Raw genomic sequence first — 27,830 nt, forward strand, 5'->3', positions numbered from 1 at the left:
TCAACTCCTCAAGTCAATCTTTGACCTCGGAGATTGAAGAGAGAAAGATCAACCTTAGACCTAATACGGACAAGGGTAAATCTAAGGTTGATACTAATGAAACTGCAATTTCTCCATTTCAGGTTTATCAAAAAACTTGGGAGAAATTAAAAACAAGATTATGCATTAACCCAGCTACTATCAGGATCGATGTTTCAGGAAGATATCCTAGGGTATGGATGAAACCAAATTCATATCTAAAGGAGGTCAAAGCTTGGTATGAATTAGGGGCTCTTGCCTCAGTTTATACCACATCGCCAAGCTTCCCAGAAATTTCAGGACTACCAAAATAGATCTAGGAAGCTGTTCATGAAACTTGGGCAAATAACGATTATTTGGCCAGAGAAGACATTTTGGAACTATACTTCTTCAGTACAGCACCAGAACCAGCAAGAAAAAGTGTTGGGATCGGTTTGGGGGAAAATAGTTGAGCTACAATAACTCGGTTCTTGAAATATTGAACACCGATGAATTGAATCGAGTTTGATATAAAATCAAGCGGAAAACATTCGAAAAAATCATTCGTAGAAACAGATTAAATATTTTTTAAAGCATTTAAAATATATGCAAGTTGAATGAGTAAAAATATTTTAGTTGAAGCATTTTATCAAACACTTGGTATGCAATATTTTGTTATTTGAAGAACACATAAAATGCTTCAACAATGCATCTTTAAAACTATGAAAATGATAAGTAAATGCAATAAACAAATAGACACGAATTTGTTTATGGATGTTCGGAGAGTTCAAATGCTCCTACGTCATCCTTTCTTCCCCTTGGGAAGGATTCACTAGAAGACTTTGATTTATACAACTCTTTGTACAAACCCATTCAGCTAGGACTTACCCACTGCCTAAACTGAACTCTTAGCACTCAAGATTGTAGGCAGCACCTCACAATCAGCATATTGTTTAATGTCTCATATGCAAAGACTACATACACAAGTTTATTGTCTTTGTGCAAGACTCAATCAACTAATCTTTGAAGTTCAACTCTCTTGTATAAGTGTGAGTGATTGTGTGTGAGGAATTTATCCTTTACAGTGTACATCTTAAATGTATCCTCACACAAGGGCTTGAGCTCTCAACTAGCCGATATATTCATGCTAACTGCCCATGCTTTGAATCCACTTCAAAAGCTCTTGTTTGATCTTCAAGATGATGTATTTATAGGCCCCAACAATGATATATACGTTAGACACAAGAATATGACCGTTTGGAAAGTTTCTGTACTGTTTCCAAGATTGCAACAGTCAAATTCGCCTTGCTGGACAATTTCCCGACTGGTCAACTCTGGTCAACTCAACTGGTCATTCAGTTCAACTGGTCAGCAGCTGGTTCAGTTCAGTTCAGCTAGTCAGCTGCTGGTTCGATTCAGTTGGTCTGCTGCTGGTTCGGTTCAGCTGGTCTGGTTCAACTGGTCTTCAGCTGGTCTGGTTCAATTCAGTTTCAGCTGGTGTGCTGAAATCAGCCTAGCTGATTTCGGTTTGTGCAGAACCAGTAGCTTCATTGTCATTTATCAGCCTCTTAAACTTCAATTTAGACTTTGATTTCTGAAGATGATTTGTAGATCTTTGTCTTATCTTTTCAACGCATACTAAATCGCTTCATTTCAATAACCGAGCTGAGAGATATAACCAAAATATCACAACTGCTCAAACTCAACTGATTGCTGTTTTCGTGTGATCAGTTCTGTAATTCAGCGATCAGTTAGACCATGATAATATCCGATTTTGCCCAATTGTCTTGAAATACGACTTGTTCCAAATTGAGTTTTCTAATCGGTCTAATTAGCGGATTGTCATTTGGATCATCCAGCTGGGAGATATTATCAAAACACAGAAGCTCGCCAGAAATTTAGTTTGTGCAGAATTCAGTTTCAGCTTGCTTCTTGTGTTAACAACTTCATACTTGAGTAAATATGTTAAAAACACAATAAAAAGTTTTGTTAACATCAAAATCAAGATTTCGTACTTGAAAAGTTCCAACAAAAAGCTCACATGAATCCTTTCATTTTATCAAGTTAAGGAGGCCAGATACAAATGGTCAGAAATTTATCTAGGATCCTCCGTCAGAAGAAACACCCCTTGTTGCTTCAATAACTGAAGACGACATTTCCACCCGAAGAGCATGGGGTCTATGGGTCTGTCTCACTGAAATGGACAAAGTCAAGTTTCCGTTTAAGTTTTATCATAATTCGGTAAATGGATATTCCTATTAAATACTATGAAAGGAAAAACCACAAGTTTTGCAGAAGATCTATTCGAAAAGAAAATAAATCTTCTATGGAATTGCAAGCTGCCGGGGAGTAAAAAAACTCGTCGGAAATTCTGCAATATGGCTCATGTAGGAAGATGGTCAGAAACAATCTGCCCACAATGCCTAAACCAAAAGGAGCCAGAATTTGATAAGGGCTTCAAACCTCGATCAGACAGGAAGCATCTTGCGGAAACATGAACAAGTGGTGAAGGACCACAACCACCTTTTCCTCGGGGACATCAAAAGTTTAAGATTCCTCGACAAAAATAAGTGGACATGTGAACCTAATCACCGTTCCTTGGAGATGACAAAAGCAAAAGATTCTCCTACAAGAGATAGTGGGCATGTGAATAACTCACTAAATGAATAGGGAAACTGAGACTCAATTTTACCTGTAAATAACAAACGAATGAGAACCGATAAAAATATACAAGAAAAAGTCGGAACCTAAAAAAAATGTACTACACATATTTGAAGGTTTCTAAAAGACGCATCAAGGCAAAAAGAAGGGAGCTGAAAAATTTCAAAGATTTCCACAAAAGATTGAAAGAATTAGGAGATGAAATATCAGCTGATATCATACAAACCCATATCTATTGGATATGCCATGAGATAAGGTCAGAAGAACGAGCAATTTCTAGATTAATGATATAGAAAAACGACAAACGAAGAAAAGGTGGAGGGACCATTCAACCACCCACTCAGGACATAGTGCCAACCTCAGCTGGAAGGCATTAAAGAAAAAGTTATAACAAGGGTTTGAAGTCCGAATCCGAAAGGGCTTCTATAAATAAGAAGGCAGAAGGAAGATGAAGGCATCATTCAACCTCTTCATTTTCTTTCAAACACATTAATATTTTCTCTTTAAAATTCTCTATAGGAGGTAGGGGTGTTCATCGGTCGGTTCGGTTCGGTTTTCGATTTTTTATTTCGATTTTTTCGGTTTTCAGTTTTACAAATATATAATCCGATATCCGAACCATTTTTCGGTTTTGTTCGATTTTCTACCGAAATAGTTCGGTTATTTCGGTCGGTTATTTCGGTTTTGATACAATTATTTAAATTAATAAGATAAATATATTGTAAAATATAATATGTTATCTTTTTACATGATTTCTTAGTAAAACATTTAAATACAAAGTCTAAATAAATTACGTAAACAACAATCAACTAAATATTATTCAAAATAATTCATCATTCACTGATATCATCTCAAAAAATAAATAATAATAATAAAATTATTAATTTAATGAAATTTTGATTTTTTCGGTCGGTTCGGTTTTGACATATATAATCCGAAACCGAACCAAATAAATTTCGGTTTTAAAATTTATATCTGAATTATAAAATTCGGTTTTCGGTTTGTTTCATTGTTCGGTTTTTTCCGAAATTTGAACACCCCTAACAGGAGGTTACTATGTAATAATAAGTTGTTATGTTTGAATAAAATAAGCAAGGCTTTTGCCCCTCTCATATATTAGTTTCAAATTGAACTACTTTATCATACACCCTGAGGTAGGAAACGAAATAAAGTTGTGCTAAGTGCTGTTGAAAGAATCTGCGTCAGTAATCATATGTTGCGACTGCGTGGTTGGGCTGTGAGGGGCAGTCTGTAAAACACGGTGGATATAACCCGACGGCACTCTGGTCAAAGAGATAAATTGTTCAATTTCTTATATGGAAGCATGATGGGCCTTTTATAAAAAAAAAATCGATCATTTGAGCATGATAGATAGGCTAAAAACCTTACGTAGTTGTATGTCATAGGGCTATATGCTTTGAAGAACATGCTCGATAGATATAACAATGCCACGTACTAAAAACATATAATTTAATAATGTTTTGGGAATTTTAGAAAAATGAGGAGTTTAAACAAAGAAATAAAGGAACGAAGATTGAGGAGAAAGTTAGTTTAAAAAAGAGGAGTGATAACAAATTTCCACTATATTATATTGGGAGGGACCCAGACGAGGAATCTCTCGCCATCTATTAGCTAATAGAATGTATCCACGTGGAGATCCAAACCGAAATAATTTAATATATATAAACAAAAAATATAAAATTCTCGGCACTCGGACACAGCGATGATGCTCTGTCTCTATTCATCACCTCTGACCGAATTTCTCGTCTTCATCGGTAATTTCCCCAGAAAAAATGCTCTGTTCAGGTCGAATCCTGCTAGTTTCCTATGTGGCGACGCCGTTTTATTCATCGCACTCTCGATGCTACCTCCAGGGGAAGCTAAAGTCCAACCTGGAATGGAGATCCAAGGCTTCCGAGGATGAATCCTCCTCTTTTTCTGCTTCCATTGATTCCAATTCATCGAATGATAAAAAGTTTTCTGCGTATGTAACTATGAGTTAATTCTAAGTTGATTATTCGTTAAAGNTTCATTTTTTCAGGATATCAGGGAAAAAAAAATGAATTCATCTTATTTAATCATGGTTCAAGAATAAAATTTTGAATTCTCATCTTATTTAATTTAAGTTTTTGTTATAGATAAAATTTTGTTATTGCCAGCGTGAAACTTGTGTAGGTACGTCGACTTAGAATGCAGCAAAGGATTAAAAGGGCAGAGCTAGGGATCGCAAAGGAAAATCAAGAAAGCGAGCTTCCCAGTTTCCCTTCATTTATTCCTTTTTTGCCTCCTTTGGTAAGTCATGTTTCATTGCCTTAAATGGACCAATTTCTTGATTAATTCACACGTACGACATATTAGTTCTTGTAGAGTATTGTCTGATAAGCATGCTTCTTCCAGAACTCTTCGAACCTGAAGCAATACTATGCTACTTGTTTCTCTCTTATTGCTGGAGTCATGCTTTTTGGTGGTCTTCTAGCTCCCACTGTAAGCTCTGCGTTTGTGCAAGTTTTGTTTTCATCCAATTTACGGCTCTGTAGGTATATATATTCTGTGCTGGAATCGAGCTTTTAAATATTTTTAGACTAATATCTAGATGCTCATGAATTTCAATTAGAGCTCCAACCGCGTAAACAAATTTCAGAGTCGACATGATTCAGAACCGGATATCAATAAAAGCCGATTAAATTGTATCTTAAAAAAAGTAATTTCACTAATTTTGAAACGTCATAGTATTTCATCAATATATGTTATGTTTTTTATATTCAATTTATAAATGAATAATAAAAATTTTGAAAACCTGGCAGACGGCTCGCAAGCTTTTGAACAATCACATAATTTCAACCTAGACGATAGCCGAACTCCAGTTGGAATACAATAACATGGGAAAGGCAGAGGTGGCCAGTGATGACTTGAAAATCTATGATTCACTTTTGGCACCCCTTTCTTTTTTATTGGTAAAGGTAGAATTAAATGTCATTTTCTCATTTGTTGAGTAATCACGTAATTTATGACAGCCAAGTCTACTTCTAAAGTGAATCTCTAAACAAGTGATTCTATTATTGCGTAAAAATGGAAACCAAAAGGGAAAAGACTTTCGCCAAGTGTAGAGTCGGGAAATCTGAAATATTCTAGTCCTAGCATTTGATTTTCTTTGCTTATGTCAGCTAGAGCTCAAACTGGGTTTGGGTGGAACATCATATGCTGAGTTTATCAGCAGTATGCATCTTCCAATGCAATTGAGGTATGATTCTAGAGCTTTTCTATTAAAGACGTCATGTTCTTATTAAAGCAATGAATCTGGCATGTTTTCTGACTCTAGCTTAACAATTAGAAAATCACAGCTGTCTTTTGTTTCTCTAAGAAGTTTATGTGCAATGCATAGAGTCCGAACTATTTAAACTAGTGGATCGTGGAACACGTGACATGTGTGATCCATAACATAAAATAAAAGAAAGTGGTTTATTTAAAAATATTTTAAAATTAAACTTGATAGAAAAGAAGAGATACGATGGAAAAAGATTTGTAAAATATTAAATTGAGTGGTTCAAAGACATTTTTGTAATTATAAAAAAGCTTTACCAACATACCAAAAGCTATTTAGGATCGGGGGTTTAACTTTAATTAATAGTATAAAATTATAGATATTCTCACATTTTCAAAAATTTATCTGTTAGATAAGGATTGAGTATCAAATACTGTCTACTCCATTTGCCTCTACTTATAAATTATAACATAACTTAGATTTGGTTAGGTGCCCAAAGACAGCAGTGCACTGTCAACTGTTATTGTACAAAATGTTGGTTTTTGTTATCAGTGTAGATGTACCGAGGATAATGGCATGTCATAACTGCTGTTATTAGTGAAGAAAACTGGGGAATAGTCCATCTTCAAAAACTTATCTGTTAGATAAGAACCGAGCATCTACTACTGTCTCCTCCATTTGCCTCTAATTATAAATTAGGCAAGATGTCAATTTTAATTTTGTATGTACTGAGGCGTGACATTTTTAGTCTTGTATCTTTTATTCAATCAATTATACTCATGTGACTATGTTTTAATAACCAATTTTAGTCTTTTTCCTCAAAATTATATAATTAAATTGCTAATTTAGTTGTTAAATTGTTATAATTACTTTTTTAAACATACATGAATGGATTTTTTTAACCATGTAATTATAAAAATTGATCAATAATATCAGTCATTTAAATACATGATAATGAGAAGAAAGACCAAAATTGGTTGTCGGGAATATTTGATTCAACTAAAGATAAATGATTAAAAATGTCAAAACTCAATACATATAGGACTAAAATTTACATTTTGCCTATAAATTTATTACAAAACTTAGAATTGTTTAGGGCGGGCAAAGAGGTCGACATGTGTAACAAAGTTTTACAATTTCTTTATACATTTGAAGGTTATAAATTTTTTCTCTGTCTCCTCATTAACACAATTTGAACTTGTAGTGATGTTGATCCAATCGTGGCTTCATTCTCTGGAGGAGCAGTGGGAGTGATATCTGCCCTGATGGTGGTGGAGATAAATAATGTGAAGCAACAGGAACATAAGAGATGCAAGTACTGTCTTGGTACAGGTAAACATGCCATGAAACTCGATGTCTACCTAGTCACCCTTTTGAATTTCTTATCCTTGTTTTAATTATTTATTACCTTTTACATCTACCTGATTGTTCTGTAGTTCTAGTAGTATCCTACTAGAGAGGATATGAAAAAATATACAAAAATAGGATTTTTGGCAGGAACAAACTCGTGTCATCCAACATTCCAACTTTCTTGGCAGGAACAAACTTGTGTTCTATTCCTGATACCTATAGATATATATACCTACAAGGAACGTCCATCATTGACATCCGCACCTCATGATCCAAGCCATGATAATGGACAACCTTTTTTTTCTAATGGTGTGTGTGAATAGTATTTCCATATTTGAAGACCAACTAAGTTAAATTAGATATTGAACTAATGGTCTACACCCGAACTGTGTAAAACGGGTACACATCTTGGTGCTTGTGGAACTTAGCGTTTCAGATGTATAGGATATCTTGCTTGTGCTCGCTGTTCAAGCTCTGGATCTCTTGTGCTTGTTGAACCAGTCTCCTCACTGAGTAGTGGAAACCAGCATTTGTCGCCCCCTAAAACAGAGCGGTGTTCTAACTGTTCAGGATCAGGAAAGGTATGCCATCATCGTTTCAGGTTTAAATTTATATCCACCTGCCATATGCCAGATATTACTTCCTGTTCATGTCTATTGTACCGTGATAGTTTTGATGATAAACACACCTTGTAAGGTTGAAACTGAGTTTCTTTGGAAATTTAATTAAAAGAGTGTGATCCTATCCACTTTAGTGTTAGTCAGAAACATAAGATCTGGTAGAACCTAATCCGGGAGCATGGAATAGGTTTTAGGATTCTTTAGTATTTTAAAATGATTTGGCCAAAACTTCGAGTTTCTTGGCAAAATCCTTTTCGATCGATCTAACAATGATGATAAATCAAGTACATAATGCAAATGAAAATAAATGAAAGCCGGAAGAACATAGGATATATAAAGTTTCAACAAAACTAAGGGGTTCCATATCACTTCTTGGTCTTTATGACTCTAAGCAAGGCTTGTGCCTTTGTGTTGCAGGTGATGTGCCCTACTTGTCTTTGCACTGGGATGGCTATGGCTAGCGAGCACGACCCACGTATCGATCCCTTCGACTAATCCTGCTTGTTGCCATCGGTTGCTTCGAAGAAGTATAATCCCAAATGTGAATGGCACGTTTGTATAAAACCTGCATCGACCGCATGCATAACTGGTCGTACGATTCCAACATAGTTTCCCAGGCCTACAATCTTTAAAAGGTTAGACAAGTACATTGTGCTTAATTATGATACTGATTTTATAAAGAGGAAATTCATCTGCTAAATCATCAATATATTTATCACTTTTCAGAGTTACGACATGAATTATGAAACCTAGGCAAACCCAAAATCGAACGCGATTATCCAGTGAACATAAAATTATAGAAAAATAATGTTCAAGATTTTTTTTTCCAATTTTGACTTTAGTCCTTAAAAGCTCATCAAATCACTGATTATCAAATTGTTTTATAGAACAACTTCACATTAAAATTATTGATGTAATTATAATGTGAGACAATATTGAGACATGGAAGAGAACAGAAAGTCGAGGAAAGAGACGGTTGTAAATTTTTAGCACATATAATGTGTTCAACAATATACATAATCACTCTATTAACTATATTATTTCGATAATTCTGTATTAATTCGAGTTAAACATTTGCTTAGCTATTTGAAATACTCATAATTAATACCATGGTGGTGGATCTATTAAAGAGATGTTAGCATTGGAGTGTTACTCTAATGTTGCATTCAGTAGTCCTTATTTATTTTCATATGATAAAAAAATAATGGGCGACCATAAATATACAATTTTCTCTCCAAACCCCGAAATACTCAATTTGTTAGTCCATGTCAAGGTGTGTGGTTGCCAAATAAGCAATTTCCGGTCATCAGTTAGACATTCGACAAAAAATAAATTTTTGAAATTGGAAAAAATGCGAGTTAGTCTATAAGACTACTAAATTGCTAATTCCGACAAAAAAATTGAAATCGAAAAAATTGCGTGTTAGTGTCTTTAAATTACTAAATTGCTAATTAACTTGTGAGAGGATCAAATTGAAAAATATGCAAATTACGAGACCAAAAAGATGATTTTTCTGAAGTTTATTATTCGATTCATTTTGGTTTTTTTTTTTCCTTGAAGAATTGAGCTGAATTCAGGTTCAGGGTGACTAAAAAGAAGTTTCTTTAATAATTAAGGGGCTATCGGAAATATTTTACAACATGCTATTACGATGTTGGACTAACCATTGTGGGCAGTAAATAGACAATCAGCTGTAAGGCGGAGATGGAAGCTCTTAGGGCGTCGTATGGCGAATCTTCCTCCGAATCCGATTCAGAATCCGAACCCACTGCAACATCCGACCCGACCGAATTACCCATCAATCTCCCCCCACCTCCTCTGTCTCTCCTCCATCCGCGAAATTCACTGGGTAATATTCCTTGATTGTACACGCTGATGCTATCTTCTTATTTTGTTATGCTCGTACCCCAACTGTTTGACGTTTTGCTTGTGATAGGCACATTTGATTACGCTGTACAAAGTGATCCACCCAATCGAGTCCGGAGCTTCCCCCACGTCGATGGCAACTTTGCTTTGCATGTTTACATCCCTGGTACGATATGGTTTTTTTTTTGTTTAAGTTGTTTGGGTTCTAATTTCGGTCTTGGATTACAGAAATAAAGTTTCCTTTTTGTTTTTGTGGTTTTAGTTATAATTCCATTGACGCAAAGAAAAGAGATGGCCTTGTTTCTGAAAAGGGTCGCACGGCTGATACCTGAGCTTCATGTGGTTGATGTTGACATCCCTTTAAGGGATTTGATTAAAGATGGTCAGAAATTTGAGCAAGTTGTGCTAGGGAGGGAGTTTCACGTGAGCTTGGGAAGGACGGTTCCTATTCGAGTACATCAAAGAGATTCCATGGTGGGCATGCTTAGGCAGAGACTTCAGTTTCATAGGAGGTGAGAAGTAGGAGTGCATATATTGCGGGCGATGGTGGGAGAGTCATCCCTCAAATGGAAATGACTAGTTTTTTACTTGGAAATTTTCTTAAAAAAAAGTGATTTTACCCCCTCGCTCTTGCCCTTTTGCCACCACTGTGGAAGAAGCTTCGAGTTTTGTGTAATGGTAGATACTTTGTAAGGTTAAGGTTCATTGCTGGCTGTTCTTTAAATGTTCTTTAAATTTAACAGGTACTGGATTGATTTTACTAAGTGGGTGGTATTTACAAACGATGATTATACCCGGACATTTCTTTCCTTGGAAGTCACTGCTGGAGGCTTAACTGAGGTACAATTTTGAATCATTGCTGTAAGCTACTTTCATTTTTCGTGAAAAGCTTTAATGTAGGAACGTTGTCTGGATTTTGACGAATTTAATATTCTTGGCAAAATAGCAAGTAAAAAAAATATGGGAAATAGAGAGGAATGTGCTCTTGTTCTCAGTTAGTGCTGCATTTTTTTATGGCACAAGAAACTAACTTTCAGTCAACGGGTTTTTTACAGTCCCATTACCATTACCAAAAATAGCAGAAAATTTACAATCTGCGGTAGATGAGATAGTGTGAAATGCCAATGATTGGAAATGTACATGTGTGGATAAAATGAATACAAAAAGAAGGGCCTTTATTGGCCCGCAGATAAGCTAAATGTTATCACATCCTCTAAGGAGCTGCTGAATCTTGAAATGCAAGGATTGTTCTGTAAGTTCATGGATTATTTGTTCACTTGTATCATTGGTCGTGCTGGCCAGTTCCAAATACAGTGGAATTCTTAACGTGAGAATAAATCACAGAAAGCTCTTTGATTATTTTAAGAACTAGAGAATTGTTCGAACAAATTTGAATAGCAGCATGTTGTTCTCGGGAAAGACCAATCCAAAATCTTCCCACATGATATCATTCATCTTGAAATATGTCTTACATGAGAGTTGTTTACGATATGGATCTAAATGGCAGGCCTGTGAAGCCTGAGTAAATTTATCATTTGTGCTTCAAATTATGCAGAACTTTATATACTTTCTTTTATTTCAGATAAAGAAGCAAATTGAAGCCGTGAATGATGCGTACAGACTTCATAATCTTCCCGAGTTTTACAAGGTTTGTTTACATGCCTGTTATTTCCATAATTTTGCTTTGTTTAAGTTACTATCAACGCGTCAAATTGTAAATATCAACGCACTATTACAAAATTTCTCGTAGGATCCACGCCCACATATATCTATAGCTTGGGCAGTTGGGGATATAAGCGATTCTCTGTGGAAAGTGATTGGAGAGGAAACAAAGACGCACAATACCGTTGGAGGTTTATCGCATAAGCGCTTGTGTGCCTGCGTATTTAGTGGTATTTCATGTAAAATAGGTAACAAAACCTTTGATATTTGCAAAGTTCTGGAAGAATGATATGCATCTGAAATCTTCCCGGAAGAAAGTTGAAATCCTCACCGTGCAATTGAACAATTGTAAAAGGCCAAAGGGCATTGATTTGTGGCATTCTTACTAAGTGTTTGACAAAAGTATTTCTGAAGTAGTGAGATAAAAATGCCAATGTACCTTAAATCTTGCATTTCTCATGTATTCAAGAAACACCGTATTCTTGTTTAAGTTGGAAATACATATCTTGCTATATCGACTCCATCACGGTTTGGTTCGTATATTACATTGAGTTAGGATCGGAAAAGAGTTTTGATGAGATTAATGAACTCTTTTAGAATTTTTTTGAAAAAATCGAACTGATTTTAACGGTTGTTAGTTGTTAAAATTCTTTTCAGAATGACTAGGTTTACCCAAACTTCTTAAAATAATTGAGTGCAAAAAACCGTCATGATAGATTTAGTAATAATATATATTCAATATGCGAATTTTAACAAACTGAACAAAAAGTAAGTGTTAAAACTGAACAAAAAGTAAGTGCGAAGTAAAGTAAAAAACATTTAAATTTTTATGGATATTTTATTAACTTAAATACTCCTATGTCAAAAAAGAATTTACTAAAAGACTTTGATTTATATAATCAGTGTATAAACTAATTTCGACTATAACTTATCATACTGTCTAAGTCGAAACTCTTAGTATCAATTTAACACAATAATTTCTGGTTTGTTTAAGAACACTTGGTTCACCATAAAGAACAAAATTTCCAACTGTTAGCTTTGAACGGCTAGAGTTGGCAGGGTGACACAAGTTGATATTTGATGATATGATGTGAACAATTAGACGTGTGCTAGGTGACCAATTTGATATCTTAGAAAGAATAAGTGTGATCGAGATCATGTATATTACAGATTGAAATCTCTGAACTTATTGATTTATTCTTATATGAACTTTTGAATCTGCGTATTTATACTAGAAATCTTTCAACGACTGGATTACATTAATTACATTCATCTTAAAGAGACCACTGTCTTGGTACTTTTTGCTTATAAATACGTCATTTTTGGTTAAGACAAACTTGTCCAATTCAAACCCAAGCCTAAAACCGACCTTACTCAATAGAGATCCAAATACTAAATTCTTACGGATGTGTAGCACTTGCAATACATTCTTGAGCATTATTTCTTTGTCAGAAGTAATCTTAAGCACCGCTTTTCCAAGTCCTATGACATTGGAAGTTGTAGAGTTTCCCATAAATAGTTTACTTTCACTTATGGGAGTGTATGATAAAAACATTTCTTTTCGGCACAGAAATGGTTAGTGGAGTCGGTATCTATCCACCATTCTCTTGGATTGTCTACCAAGTTGGTTTTAAACACAATGGATTGGTACATACTTTTCTTTGATGTTGGCTTGTCTTTGTTTTTGTTTTTTATTTCTCTTTTTGGAAGACGACAATCATTGACCATATGGTTTGGTTTGCCACTGTTGTAGCAATCTCTTTTGAATATATTAGCCTTCTCTTATTTCTTGTCATTGTAGGGGCCATTTCTCTTGTGACTAGTTTTTGATTCTGCTAGATTGGCTTTGATTCGGGCCCCATTACTTTTTTGTATGTCTTGGCTTCGGTGTTTCAGTTATCTTCCTCAATTTTAAGTCTCACGATCAGGTCCTAGAGTTTTAACACCTTGCGCTTGTGTTTCATATATTTCTTGAAGTCTTTTCACAGAGACGACAATTTTTCAATGATTGATGCATTGTGTAAAAATTCACTAACTTCCATGCCTTCATTCAGTAAGTCATGAAGAATAATCTGAATTTCTTGCATCTGACTCATTATTGTTTTGTTGTCAATCATCTTGAAGTCGAAAGAAGTCGAGAAACTTTCCAACAACGAAGTTTTTAATGCATGTGTCCTATGTCTTGTATTTCTTTTTCAAAGAGTCCCACAATTTTTTGGCAGTCTTGATAGACATTGTACAGTGTACCATCGAGCCCTTCAGTATGTAATTCCTGCAGAGGAAATCATTGTGATTCCAAGCATCAATAGCAATTCTTCGTTGGACATCAGTATCGCTTTTCAGTGACACCAAGGGGATTCTCCTTCAGGAATTGAGACAGACTTAAAGTGGTGAGATAGAAGAGCATTTTCTGCTGCCAACGTTTGAAGTCAGCACCAGCAAATTTGGACAGATTTTCACCGTGAGCGGGAGGAGTAGCCAATGAAGCGAATGGCACAAGGTCGACTTGTTCAGAATGTATACAAATTTTGTCTTCCGATTGTTATTCGTCATGATTTCTTATTCTGGAACAAAGCAGCAACACAATATTGTAAAGTCTAGGCAAAGATGAATTATTTATCTGTAAGACAAAATTGCCCATATAACAATGCTTTAGGGTTATTACAATCGTCCCTAAGATCCAACGAATTCGAATCGAGAGAGTACATCACAACAATCTCTTGATATCACAAACAGTAATATCCAGAAGCTTTCAAATATACGTATGAATGGGGGAAAAAATTGATCATTTGCAGTGTATTCACCGGTTGTAGAAAAGAACACAACCTTCATTATACGAACGCAACCTTTTGTAATAAGTCAAACTTTTGTGATAAGTCAAAGGACACAATGTTTGGTTCAAATGTGTGCAAACTTTCATACATAATTTTTGAAAAATAATAAACAATAATAAATATAATTTTTTTCAAATAAATTGTCAAAAAAATATAATACAATCAAGATATCTCACCTCGCCGGCCGCATGTATTTATTTCATAGAGATTCATCTTATTAGCGTCTTCTCTCTTTCAAAAAATTTCGATGTTTTTAATGACCCAATCTCATAGTTCAAACTTGAAACTAACAAAGAAGAGAATCCAAGGCTTCCAATGTGGGACAACTTCATATCTCATTTTGTTCAATATTCCAACAAAGACATAATTGTACCATGCAAGATCGATGAACAAAACTGTGCCAAACACATCAGAATACGGATGCATCACAATACCGCAAATGACTCATCAATTGAAGTCCTCTAATCCTAGTAAAGTTGAGTTCGATCATAATATAGATGGAGTTGGCAATATTTACAAATGAAAAAATCACTCTCAAATCTTCAACTAACACAGTTTTATGAAGAACAATTGAAAAAAATTCGCCCCAAAAATTTTACACTACGGCTAAAAGGGAACAATGAGACTTTTACGAAGGTGAGATAGGTTTACCATCGGTCTCCTCCTCCGGGTTCATAGTAACTTGGATAGAAGAAATCTTGCCAAGAATGAATGTCTCTGAATCAATGCCAGGAGTCAAATTGTCACAGCTGAGCAATTGAAAAAAAACATGCTCAGAGTCCAGGAATAGATTCAAGATTGTATTTATGAGAAGATGAACTTTCGTCCTCTCGGCCATCCTGCATCTGTGGCTCTTTTATGGCATCCAACGCATGTAGATATGCGTAAGAGGTGTTTCGACTTGCTGAAGGGCCTGGATTACTGATTTTGCTCGCAAGGAAGCGGCGGACCAGGCCTCTAAGAAACGGAGCCATAGTATCTGGTTCGTGTTCTAAGTAATACATGATTCCACCCATGCATGCACAGAACAAAGCGACCTAGAATATTTGAAAATAAAAATTAGTTCAGGGATAGAATAATAACACTTTTATATTTGGACTTGAACAATTCACAAGTGTGCTTATATTATTATTGATTAGCTCTTCACACTATTGCTTGATTAATCTGGTGGTGAAAAAGAAGAGGTTACCAAACCATAAAGTGGTTTCTCCACACTGTTGCAGTCATTTTGTTAATAGTCGAGAACAATTATACCATTCCTTGTGCCTGGGATTCAACTACTTCAGTAAAATTGGACTAGAATTTAAGGGGCTCTCTTGTATGATTGAGACGAGGGAATTTTGGAAAAAGTTGAAACTTTTCTAGGACAAGAAAATTGAATAAAGATGCTTGATTCTGAACATTGGGCTTATCAAGCAGAGGGAATAAGCATGTTTTCAGAAAATCAGACATTTTATAACCTAAATATGCTCGAATGCTTTTCAATAAAAAAAATACTGTAGAGCATTGGTAGAATTCTCCAATTAAGTTGACGAGATAAAAGAGTCTTTTGTACCTCAGCATTTTTTATATCTGGAAGCAAATGGCGATTCACTAAGATATACCATAAAGATTCTCCAGCTCGAGGGAGAACATACAAGGCCAACTCCCCACGTCTAGCTTTCTTCTCCAACAGTACAGACAGGGCAGATATCCCCCCTGCAAGCCAATACAATAGCTTGTGGTCCTTCAATGCCACTTTTCTGTGCATGCATATTACCCCCTTTTGTTGCCGGGATATGTTAATCAGTACAGTTATGATGACTGAGTATGTATACAAATGCAGCAGCAGGAAAAAGTACCTGAAAGATGCCAACAAAAGCAGACAAGAATGTTGTAGAGCGCACAGCACCTTTAACAGCAAGCCAACAGGTTCGAACAGGAGCATCCTTGAACTTTGAAAAGAGACAATACATAGTTACCCACTAAGCAATTATGAGAACTCATTTGCATTGACTAGAACTTAGCTAGGAACACAGCTACATAACTTACAACACTGAAGGCAAAGCCATCTAGTAAAATACCATTTTGGCAGTCTGTATGCTATACAGGAGATCAATCCCAATATTTTCCAAACTTGTTAAGATACATAACAAAGATTCTTCCATTTGCTAATTCAATAAATGCATAATAGAGACACTACTTGAATATTTGCTCGGACAAAGAAATAATCAATATCTTCTACCAAAATGTACAAGGAAGAATAATAAAGGAGTATTCTTACACAACTATGCAATGATCATCAATGAAATAAAGATAATAAGCTCTCCACCATCTTCTAATTAAAAGCCTAGGTCAGGTAGTCTGGAATTATTGTACTGAAAATGGGTATAGTTTATTTGATCCCACTCTTAACTTTTTGTAGAATGAATGAATCGATAAACACAAATTACTTGGTCAACCCTGTTAACATTTTTTTATAAAAAATGAGCGTATAACAAAAACTACAAAGGCATGGTTTTTACCATTAATAATGAGAGGATGTACCTTTTGCATCCGCAGAACAACAAATGGCACAAATGTCAAAGAGAAATACAGAGGAAAAGTTTTCCTGAAGGTATCTCTTGCAGAATTTGCATTGTGAAATAAGCATGACTCAGTAATAGGGTGGATAACAGAGCAAGGAACAATATCAGGAAACTCCTCCAATTTCACAGTGCTAAATCCTCTTCTGTTGGACAAGTAAGTAGATAGTGAGGCAATATCTACTGGAGAACCTCTACAGCAATCCCTTACAGCTTTGTACACAGGTGCAGCAACTGGACCTGTTTTCTGAATGAAATTTTGATATGATTTTGGCAAGCTCTCAGGGCGCATAACAAAAGCGTACATAACCTGAAATGTGTTTATACTTAGAAAAATCGACAACAAAAGGAATGCATTAGAACAAGGGAATCAAAATTGAATATCATCTGTAACAAGCATAGATAATTTCTAGTGCGATAATATGTTCTTCTAAGCTCTCATTATCAATACCAGAGATCTTTGACCCTAAAATAGAATATCGACAAAAAGAAATCAACAGTTAAAATTGAAACTTTCAGTAAGTGATAAGTCAATACCTGTGCACAGGCTATTGAAAAAAGCAGAGTGTCCCCGTGACTCCAATGGCTTCCCCAAAGGTGGAACTTGTTTTTGGATTTAGCAGAGTTATATGCACACTGGATAAGAAATCATATAATTAACAAAGTAAAAATATGCAAACGTGGTCATAGTACCTCTTACACTGGGAAAAACCTAGAAAAATGAAAGATTATATACTCATACCTGAGCGAGCCTAGCCAAAAGATATAAGGCGAGTGTACGCCTCCGGCTTGAATCATCTAATGCTAAGATAGATAATCCTGAGACTGCACCTGCTAAAAATCTGCCCCATCATCCCCTTTAACAATGTCATACACACGGAAATGGATAAATCATACAATGAAAATCTATTTCAAAATAAAAAAAATGAAGGCTCAAACAAAGAGAGAATACCAAATCAAGAACTTTGAGATTATCTTCAAGGACATAACATCATCAAGTACGTGCAGTCAAAAAGCAAGTAAATGAGTGGCAATTGTTGACTTACGCATTCATTGGAGTCTCTTTCTTTCTAAGCTTTCTCAGCAAACACCTCAGAGCATGGTAGGAACCAGTGAATCCTCCAAAAAGCAAACCAACTCGGCATGCTTCCTCTCTTACTATAAGGTCTTTCTCAGATACAAGTTGCTGCAATCAAATAAATAGGTCGCCAAAATATTAAATAACCCCAACCAGTATATAACAGAACTCTTCCATGTATATATCACACTTGAAAAGTATATATCCTCTATCAAATCATGGAACAGCACACTCATGCACATAAAGATTCCAAACCAACAAAACCCAAAAAGTAGTGAAATATCCATATCGGTTTTTTGATTTCTTCCGACTCTGAATCTTATTGTTATAAAATTCCTCAATATCCATTGTAGATTCCAGAGTTTGTTTTCTGTCTAACTTTGATTTTGGACTGCTTCTTATAACATTCTCTTTGCATCGATTTCAACACCACCCGGTTAACAAGTTCATGCCGCGCTACTCATTCTACCATTGCCAGCAGCCACAAGAACTCCAAACCTTTGCAAATTTCCCAGGTCTCGTTAAAACCCCTTAACCTAACCTTGCACACAATCCCCTGCCTTGCCCGTTTTACCCACAGTTTTTCAAAGCTATCATCATTATAGTCAAAGTAGGTAACCCAATCCAGTGATATATACATATACGTTGCTGATAATGAATTATAGACTGCAACACTATTTTAGTCAAAAAGAATACGTCAATCCTGAAAAATATCAGTAATTAATGGCAAAGATCAAACTTTATTAACATAAATCGACCGATCACACTGAAAATATCTATCAAGTCATCATCTTTCTACAGAATCAAGGAAACAACGATAAAAAAAAACAAAGAAACGTATAGCTAAACCTTGAGATCCAGGAGAGATGAATATGACTTTAGGCGAACCAGTTTAAACGCCCGAAGGAGAATCCCGATCCCCACTCGAATACCGTACGATAACAGAAAACTCTGGCAGAGGTTTCCGACGGCATTGGCGACGCAAGACTCATCAGCGTGGTCGCACGGCGGGTGGAGTCCTCCCTGAGCTCCTAACTGCCGGCGTTGTAGCTCCTTTATCGCTTCCTTGAGCCGATCCTCTGCCTCACGAAGGCGCCGCTCCGCTGAGTCCTTTTCGGAATCCGAGTCCGGCTGCGGCGGCGGCTGCGACTGCGGCGGAGATGTGTGCATTTTACACGGATAGTTTAGTTTTCTTGCTTCTGCTTTTATTTATTAGTTTCCCGATTGGCTCAAACAAGGAGAAAAGGGTCGACTCTTTGTTAGATTTATTGGTGCACAATAACCCATTTTGTACATCATCTATTTTTACAATTTATGTTGTACAATATTTGATAAGAATTCGTTTTTTATTTAAAAAAATTTTGAGTTTTTGGAGTCGAATTCAAATCAAACTTATCATTTATTTTTTTATCAACACAAGATTTTAGATGGATTACATCAACGACAATATGTATCAAATAATTTTATATATTAATTAGTGTTTATAAACTAAAACCAAGACAACTAATCTAATAGATAGTTGACTTCTTCCATTAAATCGACATTAAAGCTTTAAAGGTGCATTTTTAATATTATATGAAAACTCTAAACTTTTTTTTGTAACGATAGAACTCGCAGTTATTGTCTTTCGGGAAATTTCAGACCAATGCAGTAGTTTGTAAACTACATTAATCAGAATATTTCTTATGCAACATACACACTCAAAATATTATTGGTATGAAAATCAATCACATTTATTTTCTTTCGGGAAATTTCAGACTAATACAATGGCTTGTGAACCACTTTAATCAAAATAAATCTTACGCAACAGACACACTCAAAAAATTATTTTTATGAAAATCAAACACACGAGTGACTATTTTATGAGGAGTATTCTAAATCTTTTCTCACAAAAATTTTTGTGAAACAGTTTTATGGGGGATCAATTTTTTGAGACGAATATCATATTTGGGTCATCCATGAAAAAGTATTACATTTTATGCTAAAAATATTACTTTTTATTGTAAATATGAGAAAAATTGACATGTCTCACGAATAAAAATCTATAAGATTGTCTCACAAAAAACTTGTAACATTTTCTAGAATTAGCAACACTTTGACTTGTTCTTAAATGATGTATATGTACCTGTACAGAAAGTCAGAAACCCGTCATTGCAAATCAGCCATTAAGAATTTTTTGGATTGTATTCTTTTATTAGCTCTTATTGGATGACAACAAAGAGTCCTAGCTAGTTAAATCGATTTCATGCTTTATTAGTTTCTCAGTTAAATAAGAGTAGGATTCTCTAGTTTAAATAAAACTCTGATAAGATTAGAAATTATCTAACATACATATAAATATACCACTTTCATTTGTGAATTTCCTAATTTGTCCTTGTTCATTTATTTAATTTATTTAATTTAAGTTAGCAAACAAATTAATAGGTTATCTTAAAAGTTTTTTTTGCAATTCATTGTCCATCTTAAATGAATTTGGACATTAATACAAATTCTTCTTTCTTTCCTAACTTTTATGCCAAAAAAATTATTTAATTAAATTTTCTTGTTAATTTAAATTAGCAAATTAAATTAATATGTTTTTTTAGGAGTTTTTTGTAATTCATTGTCCATCTTAAATGGATTTGGACATTAATACACATTCCTATTTCTTTTTTAAATTTTAGGCCAAAAAAATTATTTATTTACATTTCTTAGTAAAATCTAACATCTAACATACATATAAATATATCACTTCTAATTGTGAATGTTTTAATATACCCTTATTCATTTAATTTAGCAAATTAAATCAATAAATTTTTAATGGATTCTTTTATAATTTATTGTCTATCTTAAATGCCTTTGGATATTAATGCATGTTGAATTTATCAATTTACCCATGATTTTTTTTTGTTGCTGCTAAAATTTGTTACTAAAATTAGTGTATTTCTTCATAATTGCTAATGAATATTTCATATTTATATCTTATATTTTCTTTTATTTTACATATAAATAAGTCACTTTTATAACAAATTGATTTTAAAATAATAATTTTTTAATGGATTCTTTTATAATTTATTGTCTATCTTAAATGTCTTTGGATATTAATGCATATTGAATTTATCAATTTACCCAATATTTTTCTTTGTTGCTACTAAAATTTGTTACTAAAATTAGTGTATTTCTTCATGGTTGCTAATGAATATTTAATATTTATATCTTATCTTTTCTTTTATTTTACATATAAATAAGTCACTTTTATAACAAATTGATTTTAAAATATGAACTAAGAAGCATCGTATATTTTGTAGATATTGAAATATGTTAAAGATTATTTGTAAGAATATTTTTTTAACGTAAAATTATTCTGTGATTGCAATTTTGCAATACTTTTCTCAAATTACTTTTTTAATGAATTATTTTTTAATTGTGGTTTTACTACTTGTACATCTCATTGCGGGGTAGAAAACCTTGTACCATATATGGGTGTAACTCGCTTTAATTTTTAAAATATAACTAATAAAATTTGTGAGTTCTTCAACTATATTTTTCAATTTTTTCATAATATTATAAACACGTTATATTATTTTTTATAAATTTTATATATTTAATTTAAGTTATTTTTACTAATTAATGTCTATAAATTTGTGAAACTCTTGATATTTTTATATAGCTGATAAGAAAAAAACTTCTAATAAAATGTTTAATATTTCAGATATAACTATAAAATAATTTTTTTAGGAACTTAAGAATTTTTTTATGTATTTAAATTAAATTTTTTAATTAATATCAATGAATTTATGAAGCTCTTGATATTTTTATGTAGATGATAAGAAATGCTAAATTTTTGACAAATTTCAATAAATTGATTTAAGTAATAATTAAATAAATAGTTACTCAACAATTTAGTGATTTCACTTATGATTCATTATGTATTATGATAATATTTTAGATAAAAAAATGTTTTTAAAATTAAAGTTTCTATTATTATATATTTTGTTATCAATTTTCAATTGCGTTCTAAACATAATACAAAATATGATTATATTAACATTATTCTATTACGAAATCATCATATATAATATATTATTTGTTATACTGTTTGTTCTTTTCAACCTATTAATTAATTTCTAATTGTATATGATGAAATTACATACATAAAAAATAATTTTTTCTCTTTTCTACATATTAATTAATTTAGCATTATATATGATGAGTTTATATATATATAAGCTATTTTTCACATTTCAAAATAACAAAATTGTTATTTAATATTACTCACTTAATAAATTAACTAAGTTATGTTTACCAATTCATTGTGCATTATTATTATGATTGCAATTTAATGAAGCATAGGTGAGGACATATAGTGGTCACCCTAACAATTAATATTTGTGTTTAAATTATTATTAGTAATTAAAACTAATTTGTGTTCGATGAAATTATTTGATTAGTGAGAATAAATTTGATTTAGAAAAATGATTTCTAGAATGTAAAATAACAACTATATCATATTTGTTAGGTGCAATAATTGTTTATGTAAGGTATAACAATCGAAATGTGATGTTTGAATTGTTTTATGATTTTAAAAGATTTTAGTTAATGTTGCATCGTTACACTGGTTATAACCTTTGGTAAAGCGGCAAATGCATGTTCCTACAATTGGTATATATAAGAGTCAAAGTCATGAGATCAATTCTCATATATTGCAATTAGTGTAATTATTGATATTGTTGGAGTGCAATAATTGTCCTTGTTGGATACATCGATCGAATCATGATGATTGAGCTACTATACAGTTTAAAATATTTGAGTTGATGTGTAATATCTATTCTAAAAAAGGAAAAAGTTAAACAAAATTCGCAAGGAGTTAAAAGTTAGCAAAAACACAATTGATATTTAACTTAATAACAAGTTTAGGGGTTTTATTTTAACATCATTATGATAATTTAGTTAATTAAGATAATTTTATTTGACAGTCACTATATGCACTCCATTTAAATACATTGTGATTTTGATTTTAGAAAAATTTACTATTCTCTTAATTTTATTTTTATTGTTTTCCATTGTGAATGATATTTGGATGAAAATTATCTTTGTTAATTTGAGAGAGCTGTCATTATGTTATAATCATGCAAATTGAAAAATGTTATATAAATAAGTGAATATATTTGATTTATCATTATGATGTATTTTTATTTATTGTGTTTTGATATATTTAGTTCAATAAATACTCATAAACAAGATGTTATTTAAACGATTTTAAAAATTATTTAAATCTTGTTAGTATATATTTCATTATTAATCACCCACGTGCATCGCACGTGATCATTCCTAGTTAATATAAATATAAGGCTAAGTAAGTCACGCAATTGTGCAGAGAACAAGAACAAGAACAAGAACAAGACATAAAATATTTTCAGAGTTCTTAAGTCTATTTCTCTCAAAATTCTCTTATATCGATTACACTTCCAACATCTGGCATCAGAGAAAGTTTTTCACAAAATTCATGAGAAGATATTCCAGGTATGATAAATAAATCTTCTCACAAAATTATCTTTAATCGATGGCTTCCAACTGCGATTTCTTTCAAACCCAAATTCCAAAGCTTCTTGGAAAGAACTTTGAACATTGGAAGATTCAGATGGAGGTACTATTTGGATACTAAGAGATATTGGATATCATCAAAGAAGGATTCACTAAACCAGATAATGTAGAAACATTATCAAAGGACGACCAAAGCATCTTGCAAGAAAATCGGAAGAAAGATCGAAAAGCTTTATTGATCATCTTTCAAGCTGTTGATTCAAATAATTTTGAAAAAATTGTGACAGCCAAGACAGCAAAAGATGCTTGGGACAGTCTATTAAAATCCTATAAGGGTGTGGAGAAAGTTCAAAAGATCCGCCTTCAAACTTTAAGAAGACAATTTGAACTTCTTCAAATGGAGAAAACAAAAACGATCTCTGATTTCTTTACAAGGATGCTAGCGTTAGTCAACCAGATGAAAGCCAATGGCGAGAAGTTTAGTCCACAACAGATAGTTGAGAAAGTCCTTCGATCTCTGATCATACAGTTCGAGTACATCGTAACAGCCATAGAAGAATCCAATGATTTATCAATTATGTCAGTTGATGGGTTCTCTTTTGGCACATGAACAACATCTGAAAGAAAAATATGAGAAAACCATTGAGGAAGCCTTACAAAGTCAGTTGACAATCGATAAAGCAAAATACTTCAAAGGACAACCAAGTTCCCATAGAAAAGTCAATAAAAGGAATAATAATAAATTTGTCAAAGGAACATAGAGAAACAATGGTAAAGAGAAGGACAAATCTCATACTAAATACTTCAAGTGTCAAAAATATGGTCACTACAAATCTCAATGCACAGAAAAATTAATGGACAGGTGCAGAGAGATATTACCACAAAATAAATGAATTATTGTGATGAATCAGAAAAAGCCATGCTATTCACATGTGATATTGCAGTGGAAGATCATAAGAATATTTGGTTTTTAGACAAAATATGCAGCAATCATATGTGTGGGAGACAAGAACTACTCACAAAACTGGATGAAACGGTTCAGTCAGAAGTAAAATTTGAGAACAACACGAGTATTCCTGTTTCATGGAAAGGAGAAATAAACATAATTACAAAAGATGGATCAAAGAGATTAATCACATATGTATATTATGTTCCTGGTCTTCATCAGAATCTTCTAAGTATAGGACAGCTGTCCGAAAGAGGCTATGCCATAAATATCAATGAAGGGAACTGCACTATACGAGACAAAAAATATGGTTTGATAGCAAAGGTAAAAATGAACCCGAATCGCCTTTTTCCTTTGGCTCTTAAATATGATATTTCCTGTTTTAACACATCGGTTCTGTAAAACCCGGGATTTTGTAATATCGTGATCATATCAGTTTAATATCAGGTTAGTAATTTGATGGTGTAATCTTGGATATTAATATTTAAATCATTCAGAATATAAGATTTGTTTTAAGGTTATCTAAGTTGTGTAGATAATTTTATCGTGTACAGAATTATGAAGCTCGAAATTAAGATAGTATTATTTAAACTTGAAAATTTGGTAGGAATAAATTTATCTCAATCTAAGGAATTAAAGAAGGAATTTTGAAAATAAGCAGATAAATATCTAAGATTTAAGTTGATATTGAGATATCGGGATAAAAGATCAAGCAAGAGATAATAAAATCCCTAGAATTCGAAATCTAACAATATACACTAGGCCATTTTCGAAAATTAGGTGGGGAAAGAAGAAGGAGATTTCGAATATCTACCTAGATCACGGATATATCATGATTTTAGATTTGATTCACAGTTCAAACGCACTGTAACTCTCGATCAAGATAGCAGCCAACCCCTATAAATAGGAGGGCCCTAGTTTTCGAAAATCACACCTTAGAACATACACAAAATTTCGAAAATCTCCCCTAGTCTCCTTAGGATTTTCGAGCACAGCGAAGCGCTGCCGCCGTCTAGCCGCCGAAGAGGAATTTTCGAAAATTCCTGTGCAAGCAACCCTAATTATTCACGTAATTTTGCATCAAGAATTTAAGGTAAGTGGGCAAATTTTAAAGTTTAAATTTTTGGGTTATGTGTTTTCTTTTTAAAGAAAAAAAATGCGGTCGAACACCGTCTACGTTTTTTTAAATCTTGTTACGTTTTTGTGAGACACTGTGAGGATTCCCTGAAAATGGGTGGAATTCCAACATATGGCCCTTAACAGTGGGATAGAACTGTTTTATGGCCTCGACCCTTAGAGGATTAAAACTTAGGGACTGACGTCAGTAAACCATGAAAGGTGAAAAATTGCAGTGTTAAAATTATGAAAAGCATGCTGTAAATATATGTTATTTTCGAAAATATGGAATTTTTATGTGGTGTTCGATAATTCTCCCATTTACTGAGTATTTCCAAAATACTCATCCCTTACAATCTTCCCCAAATAAATCAGAAGAACAGGTTGAAGAAGAAGAATTTGAACAATTTTGGGGCTGGTGAATTTTGGCTATTTTCGAGAATTTCTAGAATAGGAATTTAAATTTCGAATTTTAGGACTTTAAATTTTATGTTAGACGTTTCCGCAAGTTTATTTCAGTTGTAAAGACAGTTGTTTTTGAGAAATTATGAATAATAAACATGTTTTCGGTTTATACTATGCTACGAGGCTGGTTGTTTTCAATTGTGTGATTGTTAAACAACGCCGGTGTCAAATCTCGAGTTTCGGGGGGTGACATTTTAGTGGTATCAGAGCCGCCAGGTTCATAATCCGCGTGGGAAAAATCGAATTTTCAAAAAAAAAAAAAAAATTCGGAAATTTTCGGCCAAACAGCGCCTTAGCGCGCCTCCGCGTTCTTCGCCGATTCCGGCCTCTTCCAGCATCGTTTATCCGATCGGCGACCATTCCCAGAATCGCCTCGACGAGACGAACAAAAGCCCTTAAACAATTTCAGATTCCGTGTTCGTGTGAAACCGGAATTTCAAATCTACGAATATGGCATATGAACCCTAACCCAAAAATTATTTCATCCAATTACCCTACCAATCCTACTCCGATTTTCAATTAATTTTACCCAAACAATATACGATCCATGGGTAACAATTCCCAACCATCAATTTTGAGTTCGGATGAGCCAATCGGAAACGCCCAATTTCAAGTGAGTTAACCGAGTTGAGCGAGTTTCCGGTCAAATTGGGTAGTTTCCCGACCGATTCTGGCCGTGCCACCACCGATTCCGTGACCCTCACCCCTTCGCCGTCATACTTCTTTGCTCCGACCATACTCCGGCGAGTCAACTCGGCCGAGTCAGCGAGTCAACCCGCCAGCATACGTCCTTCGATTTTTTCGTAGGAAACTCCGAATTCGGTTCCGTCAACTGATCTGAAATCCTCTCGACATACTCTTCGAATCCATATGTCTATCTCAAAACTTTCCATTTTGGGAATTTTCGAAAAACTTTTAATTTTCAGTACTTTACTCTATCCTGATATTTTATCATATTTATGATATTTTGAGCATTTTCTTTTCTTTTTCAGGAAATGTCTCCCCAATTCCGCACTCGTGCCCAAGCTGAAATCCACATGAAGCAGCTTGCCATTGATAATCAGTCGCGCCTGATAAAGCGCCTTAGAGCCAGACTAGGTGAGAGAAGACGGGAGAATGCGATCTTAGCCACAGAAAAAGAGGTAATACGAACCCAACTTAACAACGCTATCTATCAGGGAGAGTTGGTAAGAGAAGATAACATGGATTTGAGGGATGGCATAGAGCACGGCTTGTATCGAGAGAAAAGCTGCATGAAGACATCGACCGATACTGAAAGGAATTAGAAGAAGAAAAACAGCAAAATGCCAGGAGCAAGAAGAGACTGGAGAATTTAAATGAGGCTATAAACAGCATTTCAAAGGTGAACCATCATCTGGCTCAACAAGGTGAGGTACTGAAGAACAAGATCAAGCAGAATAAGAGGGATTACGAACTGCGCCACCAGCTTACCATTGATATGTTGAACGAGGCAGAGGCAGACGTTCAGGGATGGAAGACACGAGTGGCCCAGCTTAATGCAGAGAATGCCCAGCTCACGCATATGGTAGAGCTACTTCAGGAAGGAGAGCCGGAGGAGGCGCCGGAAGAGGAAGAGCCTATAGAGATTGAGGAGCCTATAGCAGCCATTGGGGCTGGAGAGATAGAGGATTAGACTAGGATGTCTTAGTGATTTTGTTCTAGGAGTTTATTATTTTTCCCATTGTTGCTATTTCATTCAGTACGACCTTTACTTCTTTTAGATTGGTCATGTTCATTTTAGTTCTTTTGAGAAATCAATAAAAAATTTTTTTATTTGATTCATTGATTTCAATTTATTTCAGCACAATCTATTGTATGAACTTTACTCGTACAAACTCTTAGAACTTGCGATGCAATTGTAGGAA

General features: G+C 34.0%; 3 protein-coding genes and 1 long non-coding RNA gene across 6 annotated transcripts; 3 read left to right on the plus strand and 1 right to left on the minus strand.

Moving 5' to 3' along the window:
- Positions 1-4,797: 4,797 nt before the first annotated feature.
- On the plus strand, positions 4,798-8,871 carry LOC140976552 (protein ORANGE, chloroplastic). 3 transcript variants are annotated; one of them, XM_073440784.1, is made up of 6 exons: positions 4,798-4,950; positions 5,056-5,142; positions 5,823-5,899; positions 7,125-7,252; positions 7,715-7,871; positions 8,308-8,871. In XM_073440784.1, the coding sequence occupies exons 1-6, from the start codon at positions 4,849-4,851 to the stop codon at positions 8,309-8,311; spliced, it is 555 nt and encodes a 184-aa protein (XP_073296885.1). In that variant the 5' UTR covers positions 4,798-4,848; the 3' UTR covers positions 8,312-8,871. The 3 variants fall into 3 exon arrangements, with proteins under 3 accessions (XP_073296885.1, XP_073296884.1, XP_073296886.1); XM_073440783.1 differs by having other exon boundaries at positions 4,799-4,950; positions 7,715-7,851; positions 8,308-8,853; XM_073440785.1 differs by having other exon boundaries at positions 4,827-4,954; positions 7,715-7,851; positions 8,308-8,853.
- A 623-nt stretch (positions 8,872-9,494) lies between these two features.
- LOC140976551 (uncharacterized) lies at positions 9,495-11,960 on the plus strand. The gene is made up of 6 exons (XM_073440782.1): positions 9,495-9,739; positions 9,827-9,922; positions 10,019-10,268; positions 10,500-10,596; positions 11,339-11,404; positions 11,507-11,960. Exons 1-6 carry the CDS (start codon positions 9,595-9,597, stop codon positions 11,705-11,707), a joined length of 855 nt encoding a protein of 284 aa, XP_073296883.1. The 5' UTR covers positions 9,495-9,594; the 3' UTR covers positions 11,708-11,960.
- A 2,656-nt stretch (positions 11,961-14,616) lies between these two features.
- LOC140976554 (uncharacterized) lies at positions 14,617-19,147 on the minus strand. The gene is made up of 8 exons (XM_073440786.1): positions 18,744-19,147; positions 17,863-18,002; positions 17,559-17,658; positions 17,354-17,452; positions 16,779-17,126; positions 16,094-16,186; positions 15,808-16,014; positions 14,617-15,289 (listed from the first exon to the last, which is right to left on the minus strand). The coding sequence occupies exons 1-8, from the start codon at positions 19,062-19,064 to the stop codon at positions 15,026-15,028; spliced, it is 1,572 nt and encodes a 523-aa protein (XP_073296887.1). The 5' UTR covers positions 19,065-19,147; the 3' UTR covers positions 14,617-15,025.
- Positions 15,318-15,696, plus strand: LOC140976555 (uncharacterized). Its single transcript, XR_012175230.1, has 2 exons — positions 15,318-15,366; positions 15,476-15,696. It is a non-coding gene; the product is annotated as an uncharacterized lncRNA (long non-coding RNA).
- Positions 19,148-27,830: the final 8,683 nt, after the last annotated feature.

The sequence above is a fragment of the Primulina huaijiensis genome, chromosome 5, assembly GCF_012295235.1.
Source record: "Primulina huaijiensis isolate GDHJ02 chromosome 5, ASM1229523v2, whole genome shotgun sequence".
Taxonomy (NCBI): Eukaryota; Viridiplantae; Streptophyta; class Magnoliopsida; order Lamiales; family Gesneriaceae; genus Primulina; species Primulina huaijiensis.